The following is an 18044-nucleotide window of genomic DNA, read 5'->3' as shown; positions in this document are numbered from 1 at the left end:
GCCAGTGCACAAAAATAAAGAATTCATCCTTCCTTCGAGAAAAGGATACCAAAATCTCATTAGAAGTTTCTAATATGTCACCAAAATTTCAATTGGTACATTAACATATCTTACTTGAAACAAAGAATTAATCTTTGTTTTGTGTTGTGATAAGGATACCAACAAAACCTCAATTGAAGTTTCCAATGTCTCAAAAATTAACGTGTCCATCAAAATATGCTTCAAAATAATACATGTAAATGCAATGCAAACATGAAACAAAATATGCTTCCAAATATCTTTCCTTCTCAGATAAGGAAGGCTCATTATATCTCCATTTTAACAAACAAAGTTCTTACAAACAATATCACCATGCTCATTTCCAAAAACAATGTTGTGTTATGATAAGGATACCAAAACCTCAATTAAAGTTTCCAATGTCTCAAAAATTAACATGTTCATCAAAATATTCTTCAAAATAATACATGTAAATGCAATGCAAACATTAAACAAAATATGCTTCCAAATACCTTTGCTTCTCAGATATGGACGGCTCACTATATTTCCATTTTAACAAAGTTCTTACAAACAATTTCTCTCCATGCTCATTTACAAGCACAATCAAGCCCAAGCTATACATGAATATATGCTCCCTATGCTCATTTACAAAACAATAATCAAGCCCAAGTCGCCCGATAATTAATGAGAATCTATAAATAGGCCAAAATTGCAAGTTCATTATGCCCAATCTAAGGACATATATTATGCTCATAACCATTTACAAAAACAACCACCAAACTTAAGTCCCATTTACAAAATCACTACCAAGCCCAAGTTCCACTACTATTCACTTACATTGTGCTATATCAAACATCATGAAAATTCAAGAAAAACAAAGCATAACAAAATCTTCTACCTAGTCCTTTGTTTATCCTCACATTTTCAACTTTGTAGACACGTTCCTTTTAGCTTCTTCACATGTTCGACTTAGATGTTAAGCATGTCGTAACCTTTTGCCCTAAGGATTTATCTGCCTGTTTACAAATAAATAATCAAGAAAATGGAATCAAATTATGTCTTAACGCAATTAACAAAGTATGCGTTTGTAAAGAGGTGATTATGCTCACTTGACTCAAATAAGAAATCCAAATATTTCGGATTTCATGGGTGACACGTGGATCTAAGAGGGCTTCCACCCACACATTCACAAAGCGGTTTTGCCTATGCGAAGGATCAAATTCTTTGTTAAGCATAGGTAAATGTTTGAACATTACATAAGCACATATTTTGATTGCTTGACTACCTTTCAGGAGCCCATGATCTATATCTTCTCCCAGGCTCAACAAAGTTATTCTCCTTTTGAATGATCACCTGCGACAAAACACTTAAAATGTAATCAAAATTCATGCATGAAAATCAACATTGAGCTTTGTGTTTGACATGATTGTAGGCTCCCCTTGAAGGTTGCAAGTGACTAATTAAACACAATATTATGTTAAGGGGATTTCCTTTCCCTTTCAAAGGAAAAAACAACCAAAATCAATCTTTCTTGAAGTTCACGCTAGTATAATCAATCAACTTCCAAATCAAAAGCAATACCTTTTGACGACGACCAATCAATTCACTTGAGATCATAGGAGGCCTTTGTGAATGTCGAACTGGATCAAATCTCGATGGGAAATAGTTTACCTACATGCATAAAGAACGAGATAGAGATATTACGTCAATATAGTTCGTGCGCACATCCCAATTAAGTAACTGTTATTTGTACCAACCTCTTCATCTCGATGCGTGATATTCATGAATCCATCGTGATGATTGTTATGATGTGCACACTTCGGTGCATTGACAGGCAAGAGGAGGTAGTTAGGGCCTAGTCTATGCCTTTGAGTGTCTGCATAAGAGAAAATGCGGGTTTGGAGTAGCTTATCATCAGTATAGGAAACACCGGGGACAACCAACGCCGGACAAAAGGCGAGCATTTCATTCTCAGCGAAGAAATTGTCAATGTTCTTGTTGAGTACCATGCGACCGACGGGTTGAAGCGGCAAGATATCTTCGGGCCATGTTCTAGTCACATCGAGGGGGTCGAAATCGAATTTATCCTCATCTGCAGGATCCATGGTCTGGATGAATAGCTTCCACTCCGGATAGTTACCGGATGCGATGGAATCATAGAGATCCTTCGTGGCATGACTATGATTCGTTCCTCCGACAATCACGGCCTCTTGTCCGATGAGGCATTTCACACCACACGTCGGTCTCCAATGGAACTTCACATAGATGGCTTTCCCTTCCTTGTTAATCAAGCTATATGTATTCACTCCCGACCCATCCATGTGCCTATAATTCAAGGGAATGCCGAGGTCATCAAATAGGAAGGTGAACATGTTAAGACTCTCCGGATGATGAGAAAAGAAGTCCATGGCACGCCATTTCTCTTGAATGTGCGTTTTCGGGTTCGGCTTCAAGGCATGAATTGTGTCGGGGAATTTGATTCCATCTCGGATGAAGAAGACCGGGAAATTGTTGCCCACCAAATCGAAGTTCCCCTACAACAACAATTAGCCAGGCTGCTAATCTTAGGTATGTATCGAGAAAAATGTAATCAACATTAAACACCTACTATTGAATACTAATGCATAGTTCTTAAAAAACTGTTGTTCTACGCTTAGAATACATTTTAGGATACTCTGAAGTATTCTACATTTTAGAACCACCATTTTTCAAATTATCACGTATTCTACATAATCTAAAAATTTGATGTATTCTATCTATTTAACAAGTATTTATCATTTCAAAAATGTTTCAGAATTTAAATTCTTTTTGTTTTTGAAAACAAACTTTAAATTTTAAGAAATATTTAACAAATTGTACTAAGTATTCTACGAAAATTTGTAAAATACTTAATATTGCATGGTAAGTATTCTACAACAATGTAGTAAAGGTAGTACATTATCGCTAATAATAACCGCTAATTATTATGTACCTCCCGCGTATAAAATTTGACCGCGAAACCCCGTGGATCTCTCAAGGTCTCCGGGCTTCCTCTCTCGTTAATGACCGTCGAGAACCTTACGATGAGAGGCGTCTGCACGCCAGGCGCACGCAAGAAATCGGCGCATGTGAGATGCGTGATGTCGTGTGTGACCTCGAAGAAGCCCTTGGCACTCGCACCTCGGGCGTGAACCACGCGCTCGGGGATCCGCTCCCGATCGAATTGCGCCAGCTTCTCGATCAAATGGTAGTCTTCGAGGAGCACAGGTCCTATCGCATATTACATAAACCAGCAAAGATTTAAACAGATATCTCTTAATCATATGTTTATATAAAGAACATAAGACACATGATCCGACATGACACGAAAAATGGAAGGTCCAAATTTCCTATTTCAAAATGCAATCATCAATCACCATGAGATTAAATAAGGTTCTCAGATATCATTAATCAACACTAACATGAAATTATCATGTGTTTATATACAGAGCATAAGACACATGATCCGAGACACGACACGACACGAAAAATGGAATGTCCAAAATTCCTAATTCAAAATGAAATATCATCAATCACCAAGAGATTAAATAAGGTTCTCAGATCTATCATTAATCAAACACAAACATAATTAAGAGATTTAACAGATCTCTTAATCATATGTTTCTAAAGAACATAAAACACATGATCCGACACAACACGAAAAATGGAAGGTTCTCATCAGCAGGTTGGTCAAAATTTCCTATTTCAAAATGCAATTATCAATCACCAAGAGATTAAATACGGTTCTCAGATCTAACATTAATCAAACACTAACATGATGCATTTCAATTACTGTTTGTTGTAACATGTATTAATATGGGGAAAGTCATATTTTACCTCTTGAACCTATTGTCAAAGAGGAGTGGTCATTCCATACTGGTCCCCCGGCATTAGTTGTGAAGAAGGGCGAGTTATGTAAACTCGATGGAAGGAACTGTTTCGATCCACATTCATCAACATAAATTATCAAACATGGAAAAATTAGCAAAACCATTTTCGTTGTATAATTATCATAATTAGCACATGAACTCTTCCGAATGATCAGAATTACGATATATCTCTTGTGTCAATCTTCACAGCTAAGAGAAGGATTCCTTAAAAAAAATCTTCTCAATCTTCACAGTTCAGAGAAGGGTCATTCTAAAATTTGAAGAATGGTTTCTTCGTAATTTGCACAATCGAAACATGGGCTCTTCATAATTTGCTCAAATTTTTAAACATCAATTCTTTAATTTGGACAAAATAGGCTTTTGTAAGTACCTTGTAAGGGTCCATTAGACTGCTAATTGATTGATTACACACAATAGGATTGATTAATCTGTCTCGGCGGAGATGGAAGCCTGATTAAGGAGGAGAAGGATCAGATGCATGAACACTCTGGAAGAAGCCACACCGCCATAATTATAAGGCTTCTTCCAACATAATGAATTGAATAAAATGTGTGAAACATTGATTGGGTAGATTGCCATGGCTAAGATTAGTAACATGTACTCTCCCATTTTGTTCAAAGTCTTGGTCTTCAAGCATAATTTGTAAAACTCTATATATATGTTTTTCACACAAATCATTAGGATCTTTACTATGTTCTTCAAACTCGTGGGTTCACATTAGCTTGCCTTTTCGAGAATAAGTTTCATGGTTCCTATGCTTCTCAGTGTTCGTCCCAAGTGTCTCGAGAAGTAATGTCATTCGATACGAATCAAAAGACAATGTTATACCATGCATTTATAAAACAAACACATACACGACAAAAATATATAATTAGAGATTGGACTATGTGCAAAGATGGAAGCGTGACAGTGTCTTACTCTAGATACACTAGAAGGCCAAATGAAAAACCAGAGGAGAACAAAACTCTAATCATTAAGCCCTACGAATCAAGAACACGACCAAAGAGTCATTACGCATAACCACAATGTCGACGCCCATGGTGCCTATGTTTGGTTGTTGCACATGGCTTGAAGCATGCTCTCAAGATTCAACTTTTGGCACCTTGTAATTCTTCCTATTTTCTCCCTAAATTTGTGTATATATCATGTGGCACTATTCAAACATAAGAAATGAAAAACGAGCATTTGGGCACCCATGACACATTTACTCACATAACGCACATAAGATGTGTGTGAAACATTTAAATATTCTCCCCTTCTCGCCATAAGGTATCGGTAATTCCACATAAATTATCCCAATTACAATAATCCTTGTCAACCACACCTACATGTATTGCCTCGGCATATGTCAATTTCTTCTCACTAATTTCCTCAATACCCTTAAACCTCTTAGAGTTTCTAAATTCTTCCCTTTCACTATTACATTCAACCATCACATTACTCTTTATTGGATCAATATCTATGGAATTCATGTTTATATCCATTATTCTTGATGTGGTATCGATCTAGGATAAAAACAATTTTCCATGAACAAGAGAGAAAACCAAAACTCACCGGATTAAAGAGATCAAAGATGAAGAAGATAATAGGAGGCCCCCAATGCGTGTTGAGTATGTGTATGCCGACAACACACAGTTCCTAATTTCTATCTCTGCTTCTAGTACAAACTACCAAATTAAACTTACTATATCTCTTTACAATGCTCTAACCGAGGGCCTTCCAATGCTTGTCTTTGTTCCAAATTCTGTTGCCAAGTGAGAGCACAGCAACAAAAACGAATTCGTGTCTTCTTCTTCCCCTCTCCACTCTTGCTTTTTTTCTCTTCTCTCTCTCTCTCTCTCCCTTTTTCTATTATCTTGCGTGGGAGTTATCCCAAGTTGACCCGATTCAGTCCCGATTCGTCCCAACTCAGTCCCGATTCGTCCCAACTCAGTCTCGATTTGTCCCAACTCCAAGTTTTGGGTTTTTGCTTTGTCCCAACTTGGGACGGTTGTAAGTTTTTCTCTCAATAATGATATATGAGCATGTGTTTTGTCCTAACTTGTGTCAAATCATGTTTTGTTGTGGTTTTACGAACCCCATGAAATCAGGGCATAACATTATTTTAGTTTTGTAAATGAATATAGCCACATACAAAGGCTACAAAATTTTGACAAACATGTATCCCCCATTTATATATAAGCATAAGGTGTCAATGAGGTTGGATGGTTCACACTACCATCATTTTTGTTTTATCCACATTTATAGTTAGTCCACTACTTTGGCCAAATGCTTGTAATGCACCAAGTAAACATTACATGCCATCAACATCATATGAAAAGTTAACCACATCATTTGCATATAAAAGCAATAAGGTAACTTGTTGCATACGTTTTGGGGCATCTAATCCATTTTCTCTAGCAATCGTATTCACCACTTCATCAAATTTATCAATGCATCCTTGCATAAGTTTTGAGTGTAGGTGAAATTTTTTAACGGTGTCGTAAAGGATTCCGACTACATGGAGAAAACGGAGCCGGATGCGCGTGAACGAGGGTGTGCATTGGAGCACTCGAAAATGTTTATGTGCATATATATATATATATATATATATATATATATGTATGTATGTATGTATGTATGTATGTATGTAAATATGGGAAGAATATTTAAGTACTAAGTAGAAGTAGTTGATGGGTACTTTAATGTCCCACACCTATAGAGAGGAATTAGAAGATATGATGTGAGAGAATCAAGGAGGAATCGCTCACCGAAAACGACCGTCATTAAGCATGATGGAACGGCCTTCCCCTTTGCTATAAAAGGAGAGACTTTGAACTGTTTAAGGGATCCACCATTTTGGAGAACGAACTGTTGCTAGTTTGAGATCCGAGCTCTATTGTTCCCTCCCTTTTCCTATTCTGCGCTAATTTCGGGAGGAAGGTGGAGCACTCTACTCGCGTATGAAGCCCGTGCGCTCCCGACCAGAGGCCATTGTTCCGTGTCTAGGTGCGTGCGTGTAGAGCTCTAAGTTCTTTTGCCAGTTGCGTTCGGCTATAATCCCTTTATTTTTCTCTATTAATCAATAGAATTTGCTTTGTCTCTTTGTGTGTGTTTGGGCATAGCTCTATTTCTTTTTTACATCTGTTCTCTTTGAGCTGAGTGTGTGTATCTGAGTGCATGAGCCCGTGAGCCCAACGCTACCATCCGACAACTGGTTTAGAACAGTATACGTTTCTGAGCCCGTGTGCTCATATTTTGGCGTCCGGGAGTCGATCCGGATCGGATATATGACCGGAATCCGATCCAGCGAGGTTGTCCGGAGGACGATCCGGAAATCGACCCAGACATCGTTTTTCTCTCACCGACTCCTTGGTCTGAGACCCCGGTGGTCCCGCCCCATTTCAACACAAACCTGCAGATATCCGGGACATTTTTTGTTGAACTCAACGTGAAAGGGGTGGCAAAGGAGCTCAAGATGAGGGGATGTGAACTTGCGGAGGAGATGGCGGTGGTCATCGACCATATAGTGAATGCGCGAGAGAGCGCAGGTGGCCTCGACCGAGTCATTGAAACAATAGTCAACATGATAGGCCGATTTAATGGGAAGGACATGATAAGCTACCTAGAGGCCTACCAAGCTGAAATGATAATGAGGGACATCCCAGAAGATAGGCGGTTATACCGATTCCCCCGAGTAATGACACCGAGGATCCATGCAGAGATGCTCGAGGTTCAGGCTGACCATTGGAACTGGGCGGAATTCAAGGGAGGGCTCCTCGAAAGGTATGGTTTCGACGACTTGCTTCGGTTGTCGAAGCAGGAGTTCATGGAGTGGGTTGAGTGCCCCAAGAAAAGGGGGAATACATCGGTGCTCCTCCAAGAGTTCGAAAAGTGATTTGCCCAACTCTTTGCGTAAGATCGGACCGTTCTCTATACGAGCAAGGTCATGTTGTTTATTAAGTCCATCGACGTGTTGGACCGTGAGAAAGTGGGTCTCCTGTTGGAGATGGATGAAAAGCTCACGGCCGACTGGGCTATGGTAAAGAGGGTCTACAGTCGTTTCAATAAGCGGTGGGATTGGAAAAACGAGGGGGCGTCTACGGTCGGCCCGACTACAGGGAAGAAGTTAGAAGATCCTATTTCGACCTGGTAGGAAGAGACGAGACGGTGGCTCGAGTCAGGCACGGCCCCGACCAATGTGGCCGGAAGACCAACTGGGGGCGCGACTCTGGAGGAGCTAACGAGGATGTTGCGCAATCTCCAGATCGCTCAGGCCCGGAGGGAAGGCGACAGTCAAGAGCATGATCAGTGTTCACTGAACGATGGGAGATGTGTGTGGTGCGATAACGTCGGCCATATTTGGAGAGATTGCATCGACGTTGCAGACGCACTAAGGAACAATGTGGTATATCTTTGGAACAACAGGGTGCATGCAAGTGACACGTGAAGGCCCCTGGAAATAAACATCAGTCGGGGCAAGATGAAGAGGTTGATGGAGGAGGCTGCGGCGCGGCACGCCGAAACCGTCCACTCGGCATCCGCCGGTATTCAGGTCGAAGGGGAGAATGGCAAGACAACGAACGAAGGACACTGGTCAGTGGTACTTGAAACTCTCTCAGGGAAGAGGATGTAGAAGGAGGAGGCAAACCGCGTAGAGATGCGGATCCGGGAAGTCACCAGATGGGATGATCCGGTGGAGGAGCAGACCGGGTTCATAGGAGCGGCGTGCCAAAACTACGAAGTTCTGGTTGAGGATAAATAGACCGCCAAGGCCAGAGGGGCCAATCCCTCTAACCGATACGACACCAGGAGTGGGCCAAAGAAAAATAATGGGGGCTCGGCCAGCTCGTAGGAGAAAGAAAGGGGAAGTTCCCGAGCTTCCAGCTAAGCTCGGATATAGAGAGAGCGACAAACCTGCGGAAGGTCTTGGAGGAACGAGTGCTGGACAGCCGGGTAGAACTCACCCTAAGGAAGGTGCTAGGAATAGAAAGGAGAGAATTTCATGAGTTATCGTCGACCTCATGAAGAGAAAGCGACACTTGTTAGAGCTAGAGTCGGAGAAGCCGGTCGAAGTGAAGGCGGCGCACATTGATGAAGTGGCGAGGGAAGATGAGTTTTTGGATAGCCATTACATGAGGCCACACTGGGCAAGAGCGACAAGGGAGACCCCAATTCGGATCGGGGACATGAAAGAGCCAGTTTTGATCGACCATGTATCGGAGATCAACTTAATGTCCATGGATTTCTACAAGAAGGGTAAGTGGCCAATCAACGCGAAGCACAACTGGAAGATACGCGCGGCGACCCGTGCAACGGAGGAGCTCCACGGTGCATGCCCGAATGTCCGGGTGAAGGTCAATGACGTCAAGATCGACCAACACTTCTTTGTGCAGGAGTCGTCATCGCATCTGATAATTCTTGGCAAATCCTAAATCACGGCGTCCCGGATGGAAACCAAGGTGTTGGAAAATGGTTCGGCCTACATGAGGGTGAAGAGTCAGGATGGCCAGCAGTCCGTCCAGTTCTTGATGGTCCGACCAAACCACGAGCGGAATCGGAATTCTCTTGGCGGCGAAGGCCGAGAGGATTTTTGGAGAGGGCTATCAAAGTGTGGGGTCACGATAATCCAAACAACCAGAAGACACCCCACAATTGTACAATAGGTAGGGAAATTTTGGCGCTCGGTTAACGGAGATTGTACTGTAACTGGCATCGGTGGCCGAGAAAAGAAACAAGTCGAAAGGCGATTGAAGGCATGCGGAGCCTTGAAGCCGGACAACTCGATAAGTGATGCCATGGAGCCGGTCTCATTCAACGACACTCTTAGGGAGATTGAGAAGGTAGTCAAAGAGGATCCAAGCGAACACCAGATGAATACGGTCAGTTCGATCGAAATGTACGAAGTCATCGCGGACTTCGGTAGGACGGTCGAGTCAGAATGGATAACCCGTGTGGACACAAAGTACAAGACTGTGGACCCGAAGGTGAGGCCAGTCGCGGCACCCTTGCCGAAGGACAACAAGGAGCGTAAAAAGGGGGTCACGACCGACCCAAGTTTACAAGATCCGGCCGGGATAGGGCACCGGTTCACCGACGAGACATTGCGGAAGCTCAAGATCGGTGGGGGTGGCTTTCTACTCCTGGCGGAAGAGGTTCGGTTTTGGAGAATGCTAGAGAGGCATGGGAAGACCTTTGCATTCTCACCGGAAGAAATCTGGTGCATCGACCCGAAAACCGTAGAACCGATGGTGATCTTCACGGTACCGCATGTACCGTTATCGCGAAGATTCGTGTGCGCGTGTGCTACTTGAGCAGGACCGTCGGGGTCTTGAACCAGGGAGGACATTCGTCAAGTTTAAGAGTCGAGGAAACACTATTACACTTGAGAAGATAAAAGATTGTAGACTTGAGAAGTAGATAAATAAGAAGAAGATAGATGTGAAGAAGAAGAATAGAAGCTTATATTATTGATGATGGTGATGATCTCCAAATTGACCCCCCCTGTTTACATAAGCCCTACTAGGGGTTTTTATAGGTTTATCCATGCACAAAACCATGGGCTTAGGAGGCAGTTCAAGGACTGAAGGAGAGGCTAACAATAGCACCAGCTCTCCAGAAAGCGATGTACAAGAAGGACACTCCGGTCTTCATAATGGTAGACACAAGTCCAACCAGAATTGGGTGGGTGATCAATCAGGAGGACGAGGTCGGCCCATGGTTCCCCATCCAGTTCAGAACGAAAGTCCTAAGAGAGTGACAGGGAGGATACGCCTAGGTTAAACGCGAACTGGGGGGCATCGTTTCGGCTGTGAAGGCCGGCAAGGATTCCTTTATCGGGACGGACTGCCTGCCGATTCTCTGTATAGTTTCCGGATGTGCGACTCCGGACCTGGCAATACTCAGGTACATCACATATATTAAGTCCCTGAATCCAGAGATTTAGCACATCTCCGGTAAAGACAACGCCATGGCCAATATGTTGTTGATGGCACTGTTCGAAGGAGAGGATGGCATGGTGTTGGAAGATGAAGAAGTCGGCGTAGACTTCCTCGAGTCGGCTCGTATGTCGGCGAGCAGATTGAACGAGTTCCACGAGGACGATTACGACAAGGACTAGCTTCTAGTCGGAAGGTTCCTAAGCATGATGGCACCGGACGTGTCGTGGACAAAGGAGGAAGTGGGCCGGATCAGGAAGAAGGCGTACCGGTTCTTCCTACGGAAGGTAAGATATGGAGGCATCCGAAGAAATGAGCCAGCACACCACATCAGGTGGTGACGAGGTAGGAGGACAAGAGTCGTTGGTCCAGACACAGGGGAACGTAGCCCATGTTTGAGAAGTTGAAGGAGAAGTATTGGTGGCCGAGAATGTATCGGGACGTGCACCACTTCGTGACGACATGCGAGAGCTGTCAGATGCATTCCGGAATCCGGCACAGGGATGAGTTGCACCTGACCTACCCGCCAACCATTCACTTCAAGTGGATGGTCGATTTAGTGACAATGCCGATGGGGGTAGGACAAATTCGATACTTGGTGCTTGCGCGAGGGGACCTGACGAACCAGGTGGAGGGTCGAGTGTTGACAAACAAGACGACCGCAATTGTATGCCAATTCTTGATCGAAGATGTGATTTTCCGATACGGGTGCGTGGGGAAGATAGTGGCCGATCGAGGGGAGCTGGACACGCAAGAAGCGGAGGAGCTATTCAATTGATTAGGGGTCAAGCTTTCCCTCACAACTGCATACGAAGTGGAGCTTTCGGAAGGAAGGTGGAACCCTCTGCTCACGTAGGAATCCAGTGTGTGCCCAACCAAAGGCCCATTGTTCCACGTCTAGGTGTGTGCGTGTAGAGCTCTAAGTTCTTTTCTCGGCCGCGTCTAGCTATAATCCTTCTGTTTTTCTCTGTTAATCAATAGAATTTGTTGCATCACTTTGTGTGTGTTTGGGCATAGCCGTGTTTTATTTTACGTCTATTCTCTTTGGGCTGAGTGTGTGTATCTGAGTGCGTGAGTTTATGAGCCTAACGTTGCCATCCAACAAATAGTTTGGAACAATATACATCATCGAGCCCATGTGCTCACATTCCGGCGTTCAGGAGTCGATCCGGATCAGATACGTGACCGCAATCCGATCCAGCGAGGTTGTCCGGAGTCCAACCCGGACACCGTTCCTCTCTCACCAACTCCTTGGTTTGAGACCCCAGTGGTTCCACCCCGTTTCAACACAAACCCGCAAATATCCGTTACAACTGTTCGGTTTAACGGTTTTGTGGTTCGGTTTGGTTCAAGTTTCAAAATGTTTAAACGATTCAGTGTTGACAGCCTCGAACCAAACCAAACCGTTGCCAATTGTTAGTGATAATGGAAATCCTTGCTTAACCCCACCCCTCCCCCCCCATGTTACTTAAATAGTATTATGAGAAACAATTCTCAATTTTTAGTTGACATCTAACTTATTCATAATAATAATGGTGCAATAGCAACTCGATACTCTAATGACATGCCAAATCCACCATTCTATTTTGAAGCTCACTCTATGGTACTACATCAAATACTTTTTTAAATTCAACAAAGCAACAATATAGTGTCTTTCCTTGTAGTCAACGTTCGTCCATAATTACTCTTAATATAAATAGATGATCTACCCTGGAGAGTTTTGGTCTAAAACTTGCTTTCCCAAGTGCTTGTTTATTTTTACTTTCAGTGCATGCACCTACCTTTTGTTCCTTAATATTGCTATACAATTTTGCAATAGTTGAGCTCACCATGATTGTGTGATAATTTAATACTTGATTCTTATCTCATGCTTAAATTTTGGTTTAATCCAATCATTGTCAAAACTAGGGCAAGATAGCAATAGGAAGAATGAGAGAAAGAGTGATGATGAAAGGGAATAGACTAGATACTAGTGGATAGAGCAAGCAAGAGAGAGTAACAAAGGAAGGTAATAGGCGAGATAGTAGTGGATAGAGAGAGAGAGAGAGATGATGATGATGATGATGATGAACGGAAATATATATTAAGGTAAACACATACAAGAGAGCTTAGTCAAAGGACTCAAGACTAGCATTGGACCGGAATGGTTCAACAAGAGTGAGGAGGCCTCATTATTTAGCGGGTTGTGGATCATTCCAGGCTTTTCTAAGATGTTCAAAAAAAATTTAGGATGTTCTAGAATGTTCTAGTTTTTGACCCCTTATCACACAATTACCCTCCTAAAATGACAAGTCATAGGAGTCGTCATTGTTGCATTAGGACCACGCTTGTTGGGATATTGACAATGAAATTATTTGACTAGATCTGAAGCCTTTACTATAGGAGGAGGTGCTAGTATCATGTGATTTGGAATGGTACTTATGGCACAAGGTTCGAGAATGGAACAATAAAAAATTGGGTGAAGTCGCATATGTGAACTTAGGTAGATCAAGACAGGAAGTTGCCTCATTAATCTGGGATGAGATTGTAAATGGTCCCAATAGTTGATAATCATGTTTATCACAAGGTCTTGTCGTTCTCATGTGTCAACGTAATAACCATACACAAGTTCCAACGTGAAACGTATGTTGAAGATGGCGAGAATCTGCAACACGTTTATGGGATGTTGCCACTTCGATACGTGATTAACACTTCTGCTTGAATCTGCCGCATTTGAGATAATTGTTCTTTCGCACTTGGTTTTATTGAAACTATAGGACACTCCAAGAAAAACCATTATGGATGATAACCACTATATGCGAAGAATGACATGACCTTAGTAAAGGAATGCGAAGTCAAGGTAATGTAAAATATCAGTCCTATCATCTAGTTGGTGGCTAATGAAACTGTGAAGATATGTTTGATTAGTGCGTTCAGTTTGACCATTAGTTTGTGGATGATGATAAGAAGAGAGTTTGCAAGAGATCTTGACTAATGACAATAACTGCTTCAAGAACTTAGGTACAAGTCAAGACCAAATTGTTGTTAGAATAGCATAAAACCTTTAGAAAGTGGCCAAATTGTAGTAAAATTTAAGGAAATAGATCGCCAAGTTCATTTAGGAATTGCTAAAGGATGTAATAATTCATAGGGGTGATGGCCATGTATATTTACCAATGACAAGTGTCACATGTGCAGAAAAGTATGGATCTCCCACAAAAGTGTGGATCTCACGTCACCAAAATGATCAAGTAACTAATTCAAATGCTTTATTCGTTCGTTCGACGTGTTGCCAGATAGACGCGAATATGCTCCCTGCCTGCTATAGGCACATTATGGTCAGGCCCGATTGAGTGCCACTTCTCCCGCCCGTAAACGAAAGTTTACAGCAAGCATGAGAGCGGATTACCTATCTATTCTATTGGGGACGGAAGACTGAACGACATCCCGGCAAGCCAAGCAAAGTGGGAACGAGTGAATGTTTATTAGGAACCGAACTGATGGGCTTTCCCTAAAGTAACACCAAAAGTCTACCTCCTTTCGTGCGTCCTTCGACTCCTCCTAAATAAATTCACTTTCTCTAAAGTAGCCCAAGACTGCGCTACACCTCGTGCTTGCTTGCTTGCTTGCTGCGTGGGCCATCCCCGGGGGCTACAAGGTTACCCCTGCTTTACGCACCCGTCGCTACTGTCTTCGGTGGGTTAGGGGAGGTGGAGATCGGGCTCGGAAAAGATCCAGGCACTTTGGCGGGTTACCTTCCATCTGTTAAAGTATAAAGTACGTATCTAAGATTTCTTTCCTGGCCTTGCTCGCATTTGCATATTAGGGGTGCAACCTGACTGCCCTCTCCGTATGATTCGCTGTCATCTACGATCCAATTTGAAGAAGTTAATGGGTCCCCATGTCAGCTCTAGTCAACTTAGAAGGTTGTTGCTCTATCCGACTGAGCTAAGGATGTTGTGCATTACAAACACTTCTAGGCTTTTCAGTTAAGTCAGGTAAAACTTGCTTGCCTTTTCGCCGAAATAGAATATTTTAGGCCGGCTTCCATGAAAAATTCAGAGTCTCTCTTCAAGGCTGCGATCACATGAAAACATGAACTTTAAGGAGGGAGTGTCATCAATCCTGGCTAACCGCTGACTGAACACAGATTCATGGGCAGGTACCGATGAAGCGGCTCACTTACCACCGGAAAGGTAAATGAGAAGAGTGATAGGGAGTGAAGAAGACAGAGACGCTTCCCGACCGGAAAACAAAGTTACCACTAATGGTATAATCGGGATGGATAGGCTCTTTCAAGCAAGCTTTTCCCCCTCAAAGAACCGCACTGAAGGTTGGTCATCTCAGCCTCACTTTCGAGAATTGTTACTAATGCGTTTTCTTTATTGTAAACTACTCTTATTGGTTTGTTCCGGGCTTAGTCAATTTTGCTTTCTTAGCTTTGTCTTATTACATGAGTAATGGGGTTTGCCACTTATGGTGGGAGCATACCTGCTTGCTTGCTTGCTTGCTTACTTGGTGGAATTGGTAAACGCGACAGACTTTGAATCTGCTCCTCAAATAGTTCCCCTCATTAAGAATAAAACCATTGCCAATTGATCTAGAATTGATTCGACAGAATGAGATGTATGTTTGGCTTAAGGTATTGGTTTGCGAGTGAAATAGTTGAGACGTCACGCATTGTCGTACGAATAAACAGTATAAGCCTCACTGTGTTAAGAAATGGAACTTTAGTTGAAAGCACTGTGGGCTGGCTCTTCGCGGCATGCATTTAGACTCATCATCATCTTCGTTATTGTTTTTGCCAGGGATGAGCGCCGATCTCTTTCTGAAAGGTTAACTCGATGAAAGCGGATCTGCATTCCTTTTCGACGAGCTACAGGCACAAGTTGACCTTACAAACCGAACAGAGGCTAGTAAAATCTAACGCTTAGCTTAGAAGGTCGTAAGATCAGACCAGACTTCGCCCAGAAAACGAACGTAAAGCATTGAAAGAGCGTTGCTTAGTGGCTGGCTTTGGCCTCCAAACGATCAGAATGAGGTAAAGCTTAGAAATACGTTTTATACTCGATTAATTTTTCCGTGCCCCTAGTTGGGTAGGCGTCGGTCCCTCGCTGGCCGGATCCCCCCAACGGAACCGTACATGCAAGTCTCCCCGCATACGGCTCGCGCCATTTTTTATAGGTCAGGTGGGGTTCAGCGGCCCAGCGTTCATTCGCTGGTGAAACGTATCTCGTTTGGTAGCTTATGCACATATGATTGGATTGCTGCGTCTTCTTGCCCAACCTTTTCGTTAGTAGTGTTTGCAGTAATGGGTGTAATCTCCCGCCAGGTCTCCGGTTTCACTTCCGCTGTTGTAATGATCCTGAAATGTCCAGCCATGTAAGTATCATGACAAAGCTCTCTAAAACATTGAGACAAGTAGACCCATTTGGGACATATAAAAGTCCATTGTAGTATAAGAATTTGTCATGGCACGCGAACTTTTTATAATCTATATGAAGTGGTGCCAAGACTTGTGCTCTAGTTCGTTTAGGAAGAATAGGATCTAATACTTGTTGACCAAAATTGTCTAAAATTATGAATATCCTGTCGTATTATGTTAAGTATTTTTTAATCTAATAGCATAACAAAGACTTTAATTGCATGTAATTATATAGGACCTAGAAGAACTTTTCTTTTATTGTCGAAGGCTAACTCATGAGGATGAGGTGTGAGATATGAACGTTGTGACAAAGCATTTTCTTCTCCTTATAAACCTCTTCGATAATATATAATTTTGAAATGGAAGTGGGTGAGAACCTTTGCCCAACGAACTTGTCACCGATTAAGTATTCAAGCCATTTGGAAATATGTGAGATTTGTATAATCATTATGTACACAGTGACCCTATGAGGAGACCCTTCAAAAAATTGACTCCATTGATCAAAAGAGTCAACAATAACCAAAGGCTCCTTATCATGGACATCATAATTTTAGTAATAACTTTTCTTGAATGGAAAGTTATTAGATGAAGCTCTCCATCTTCTCTTGACTTTGATAGAAGACTCCCAAGTGCAAAATATGATTTATAAGCTTCAAAAATAAATGGTTTTTTTGGATCAACATGTGCTAATTTAGGTATTAATGTAAATGCATGCTTTAGATCAATAAATGTCTTTTCTACATTTGTTGTCCAAATAAATGAATAATTTTTCTATGTAAGATGTATAAGTGGTAGGACCAGTGTTGGGCAAAGTCCCAGGAACAGTGTCAGCGTTCCGGTTGGGTTGGGACTTTTGCCGGCCAAGGTGGGGGGCAGCCGGAATTGATTCCGGCTAGGTTTTCCTACCAACCGGAATCTAGCCGGTTCATATTTTTTGAACCGGCTATTTATATAGTTTGTAAAAATAAAAAGGTTAAAAAAAAACATATTCATTTACTCTTGAGCCTTTCCCCCCTTTTCCCCCTTTTTCCCCCTTTGCGTGTTTTTTCCCCCCCTCCTCTTTCTCTCTCTCTCTCTCTCTCTCTCTCATTTCTGTCTCCCTCTCTGTCGACGATTTCTTTCTCCCTCTCTGACGACGATTTCTGTCTCCCTCTCTGTCAATTTCCATTTCACTCTGTCGATTTCTGTTTTTTCTCACAACTCCATCCTTCGGACTTCATCATTACTCGTTCCTCCTTCCTCGTTGATCGCCGCTCGCTCAATCGCCGCTCGTCGCTCTCTATTGCAAGGTGAGTGCACAACTATAGTTTCTAAAAATTTCCAATTAGGTTCATAAGAACAAGACCAGTTTGAAATGGCAGTTGTAAAATGCAGAATGTATGTTAAATAGTTCAAGTATTCTAAAATGCATTTTATACATAAAATGCACATTTTTAATAGCTATGTTTGTGAAGGTTTTGTTTCTTTATCACAATAATTAATGACATCCATGAATATTTGCTCAAATGCCTGATGATTGCAATCCTGAATTATTGTTGCCTTTGCTTCCAACGTTCATTTTCCCGCTGGAGAAATAGTGTTTTTTGTACTAGAGGCAAGTACAGTGGATGTCCGTAAACTACGGTAATTATTTCAGAACATGGGCGAGAGAAATTAGAGTACTAGAATTTTCTTCTTCTTCTTCTTCTTCATCATGAAACATGGCATGCCCATCATCATCATGAATCATGGTATGCACATACTCATGATGAAACATGGTCTGTTGAGAAGTGGCATGCCTATCATGAATGATGGTGTGCCCATTGCCATCATCATCAT

General features: G+C 42.3%; 1 protein-coding gene across 1 annotated transcript; it reads right to left on the bottom strand.

Annotated features, from left to right (window-relative positions):
- Nucleotides 1–690: 690 nt before the first annotated feature.
- Nucleotides 691–4400, bottom strand: LOC147855524 (catalase-2-like). Its single transcript, XM_087330770.1, has 8 exons — nucleotides 4276–4400; nucleotides 3853–3949; nucleotides 2969–3246; nucleotides 1755–2531; nucleotides 1579–1668; nucleotides 1283–1350; nucleotides 1107–1200; nucleotides 691–1013 (listed from the first exon to the last, which is right to left on the bottom strand). Exons 1-8 carry the CDS (start codon nucleotides 4288–4290, stop codon nucleotides 954–956), a joined length of 1479 nt encoding a protein of 492 aa, XP_087186896.1. The 5' UTR covers nucleotides 4291–4400; the 3' UTR covers nucleotides 691–953.
- Nucleotides 4401–18044: the final 13644 nt, after the last annotated feature.

Source organism: Azolla caroliniana, unplaced genomic scaffold (genome assembly GCF_043228905.1).
Source record: "Azolla caroliniana isolate FFs.n. ecotype wild unplaced genomic scaffold, voAzoCaro1.0.p SCAF_14, whole genome shotgun sequence".
Classification (NCBI taxonomy): Eukaryota; Viridiplantae; Streptophyta; class Polypodiopsida; order Salviniales; family Salviniaceae; genus Azolla; species Azolla caroliniana.
This window is presented reverse-complemented; position numbering and strand designations above follow the sequence as displayed.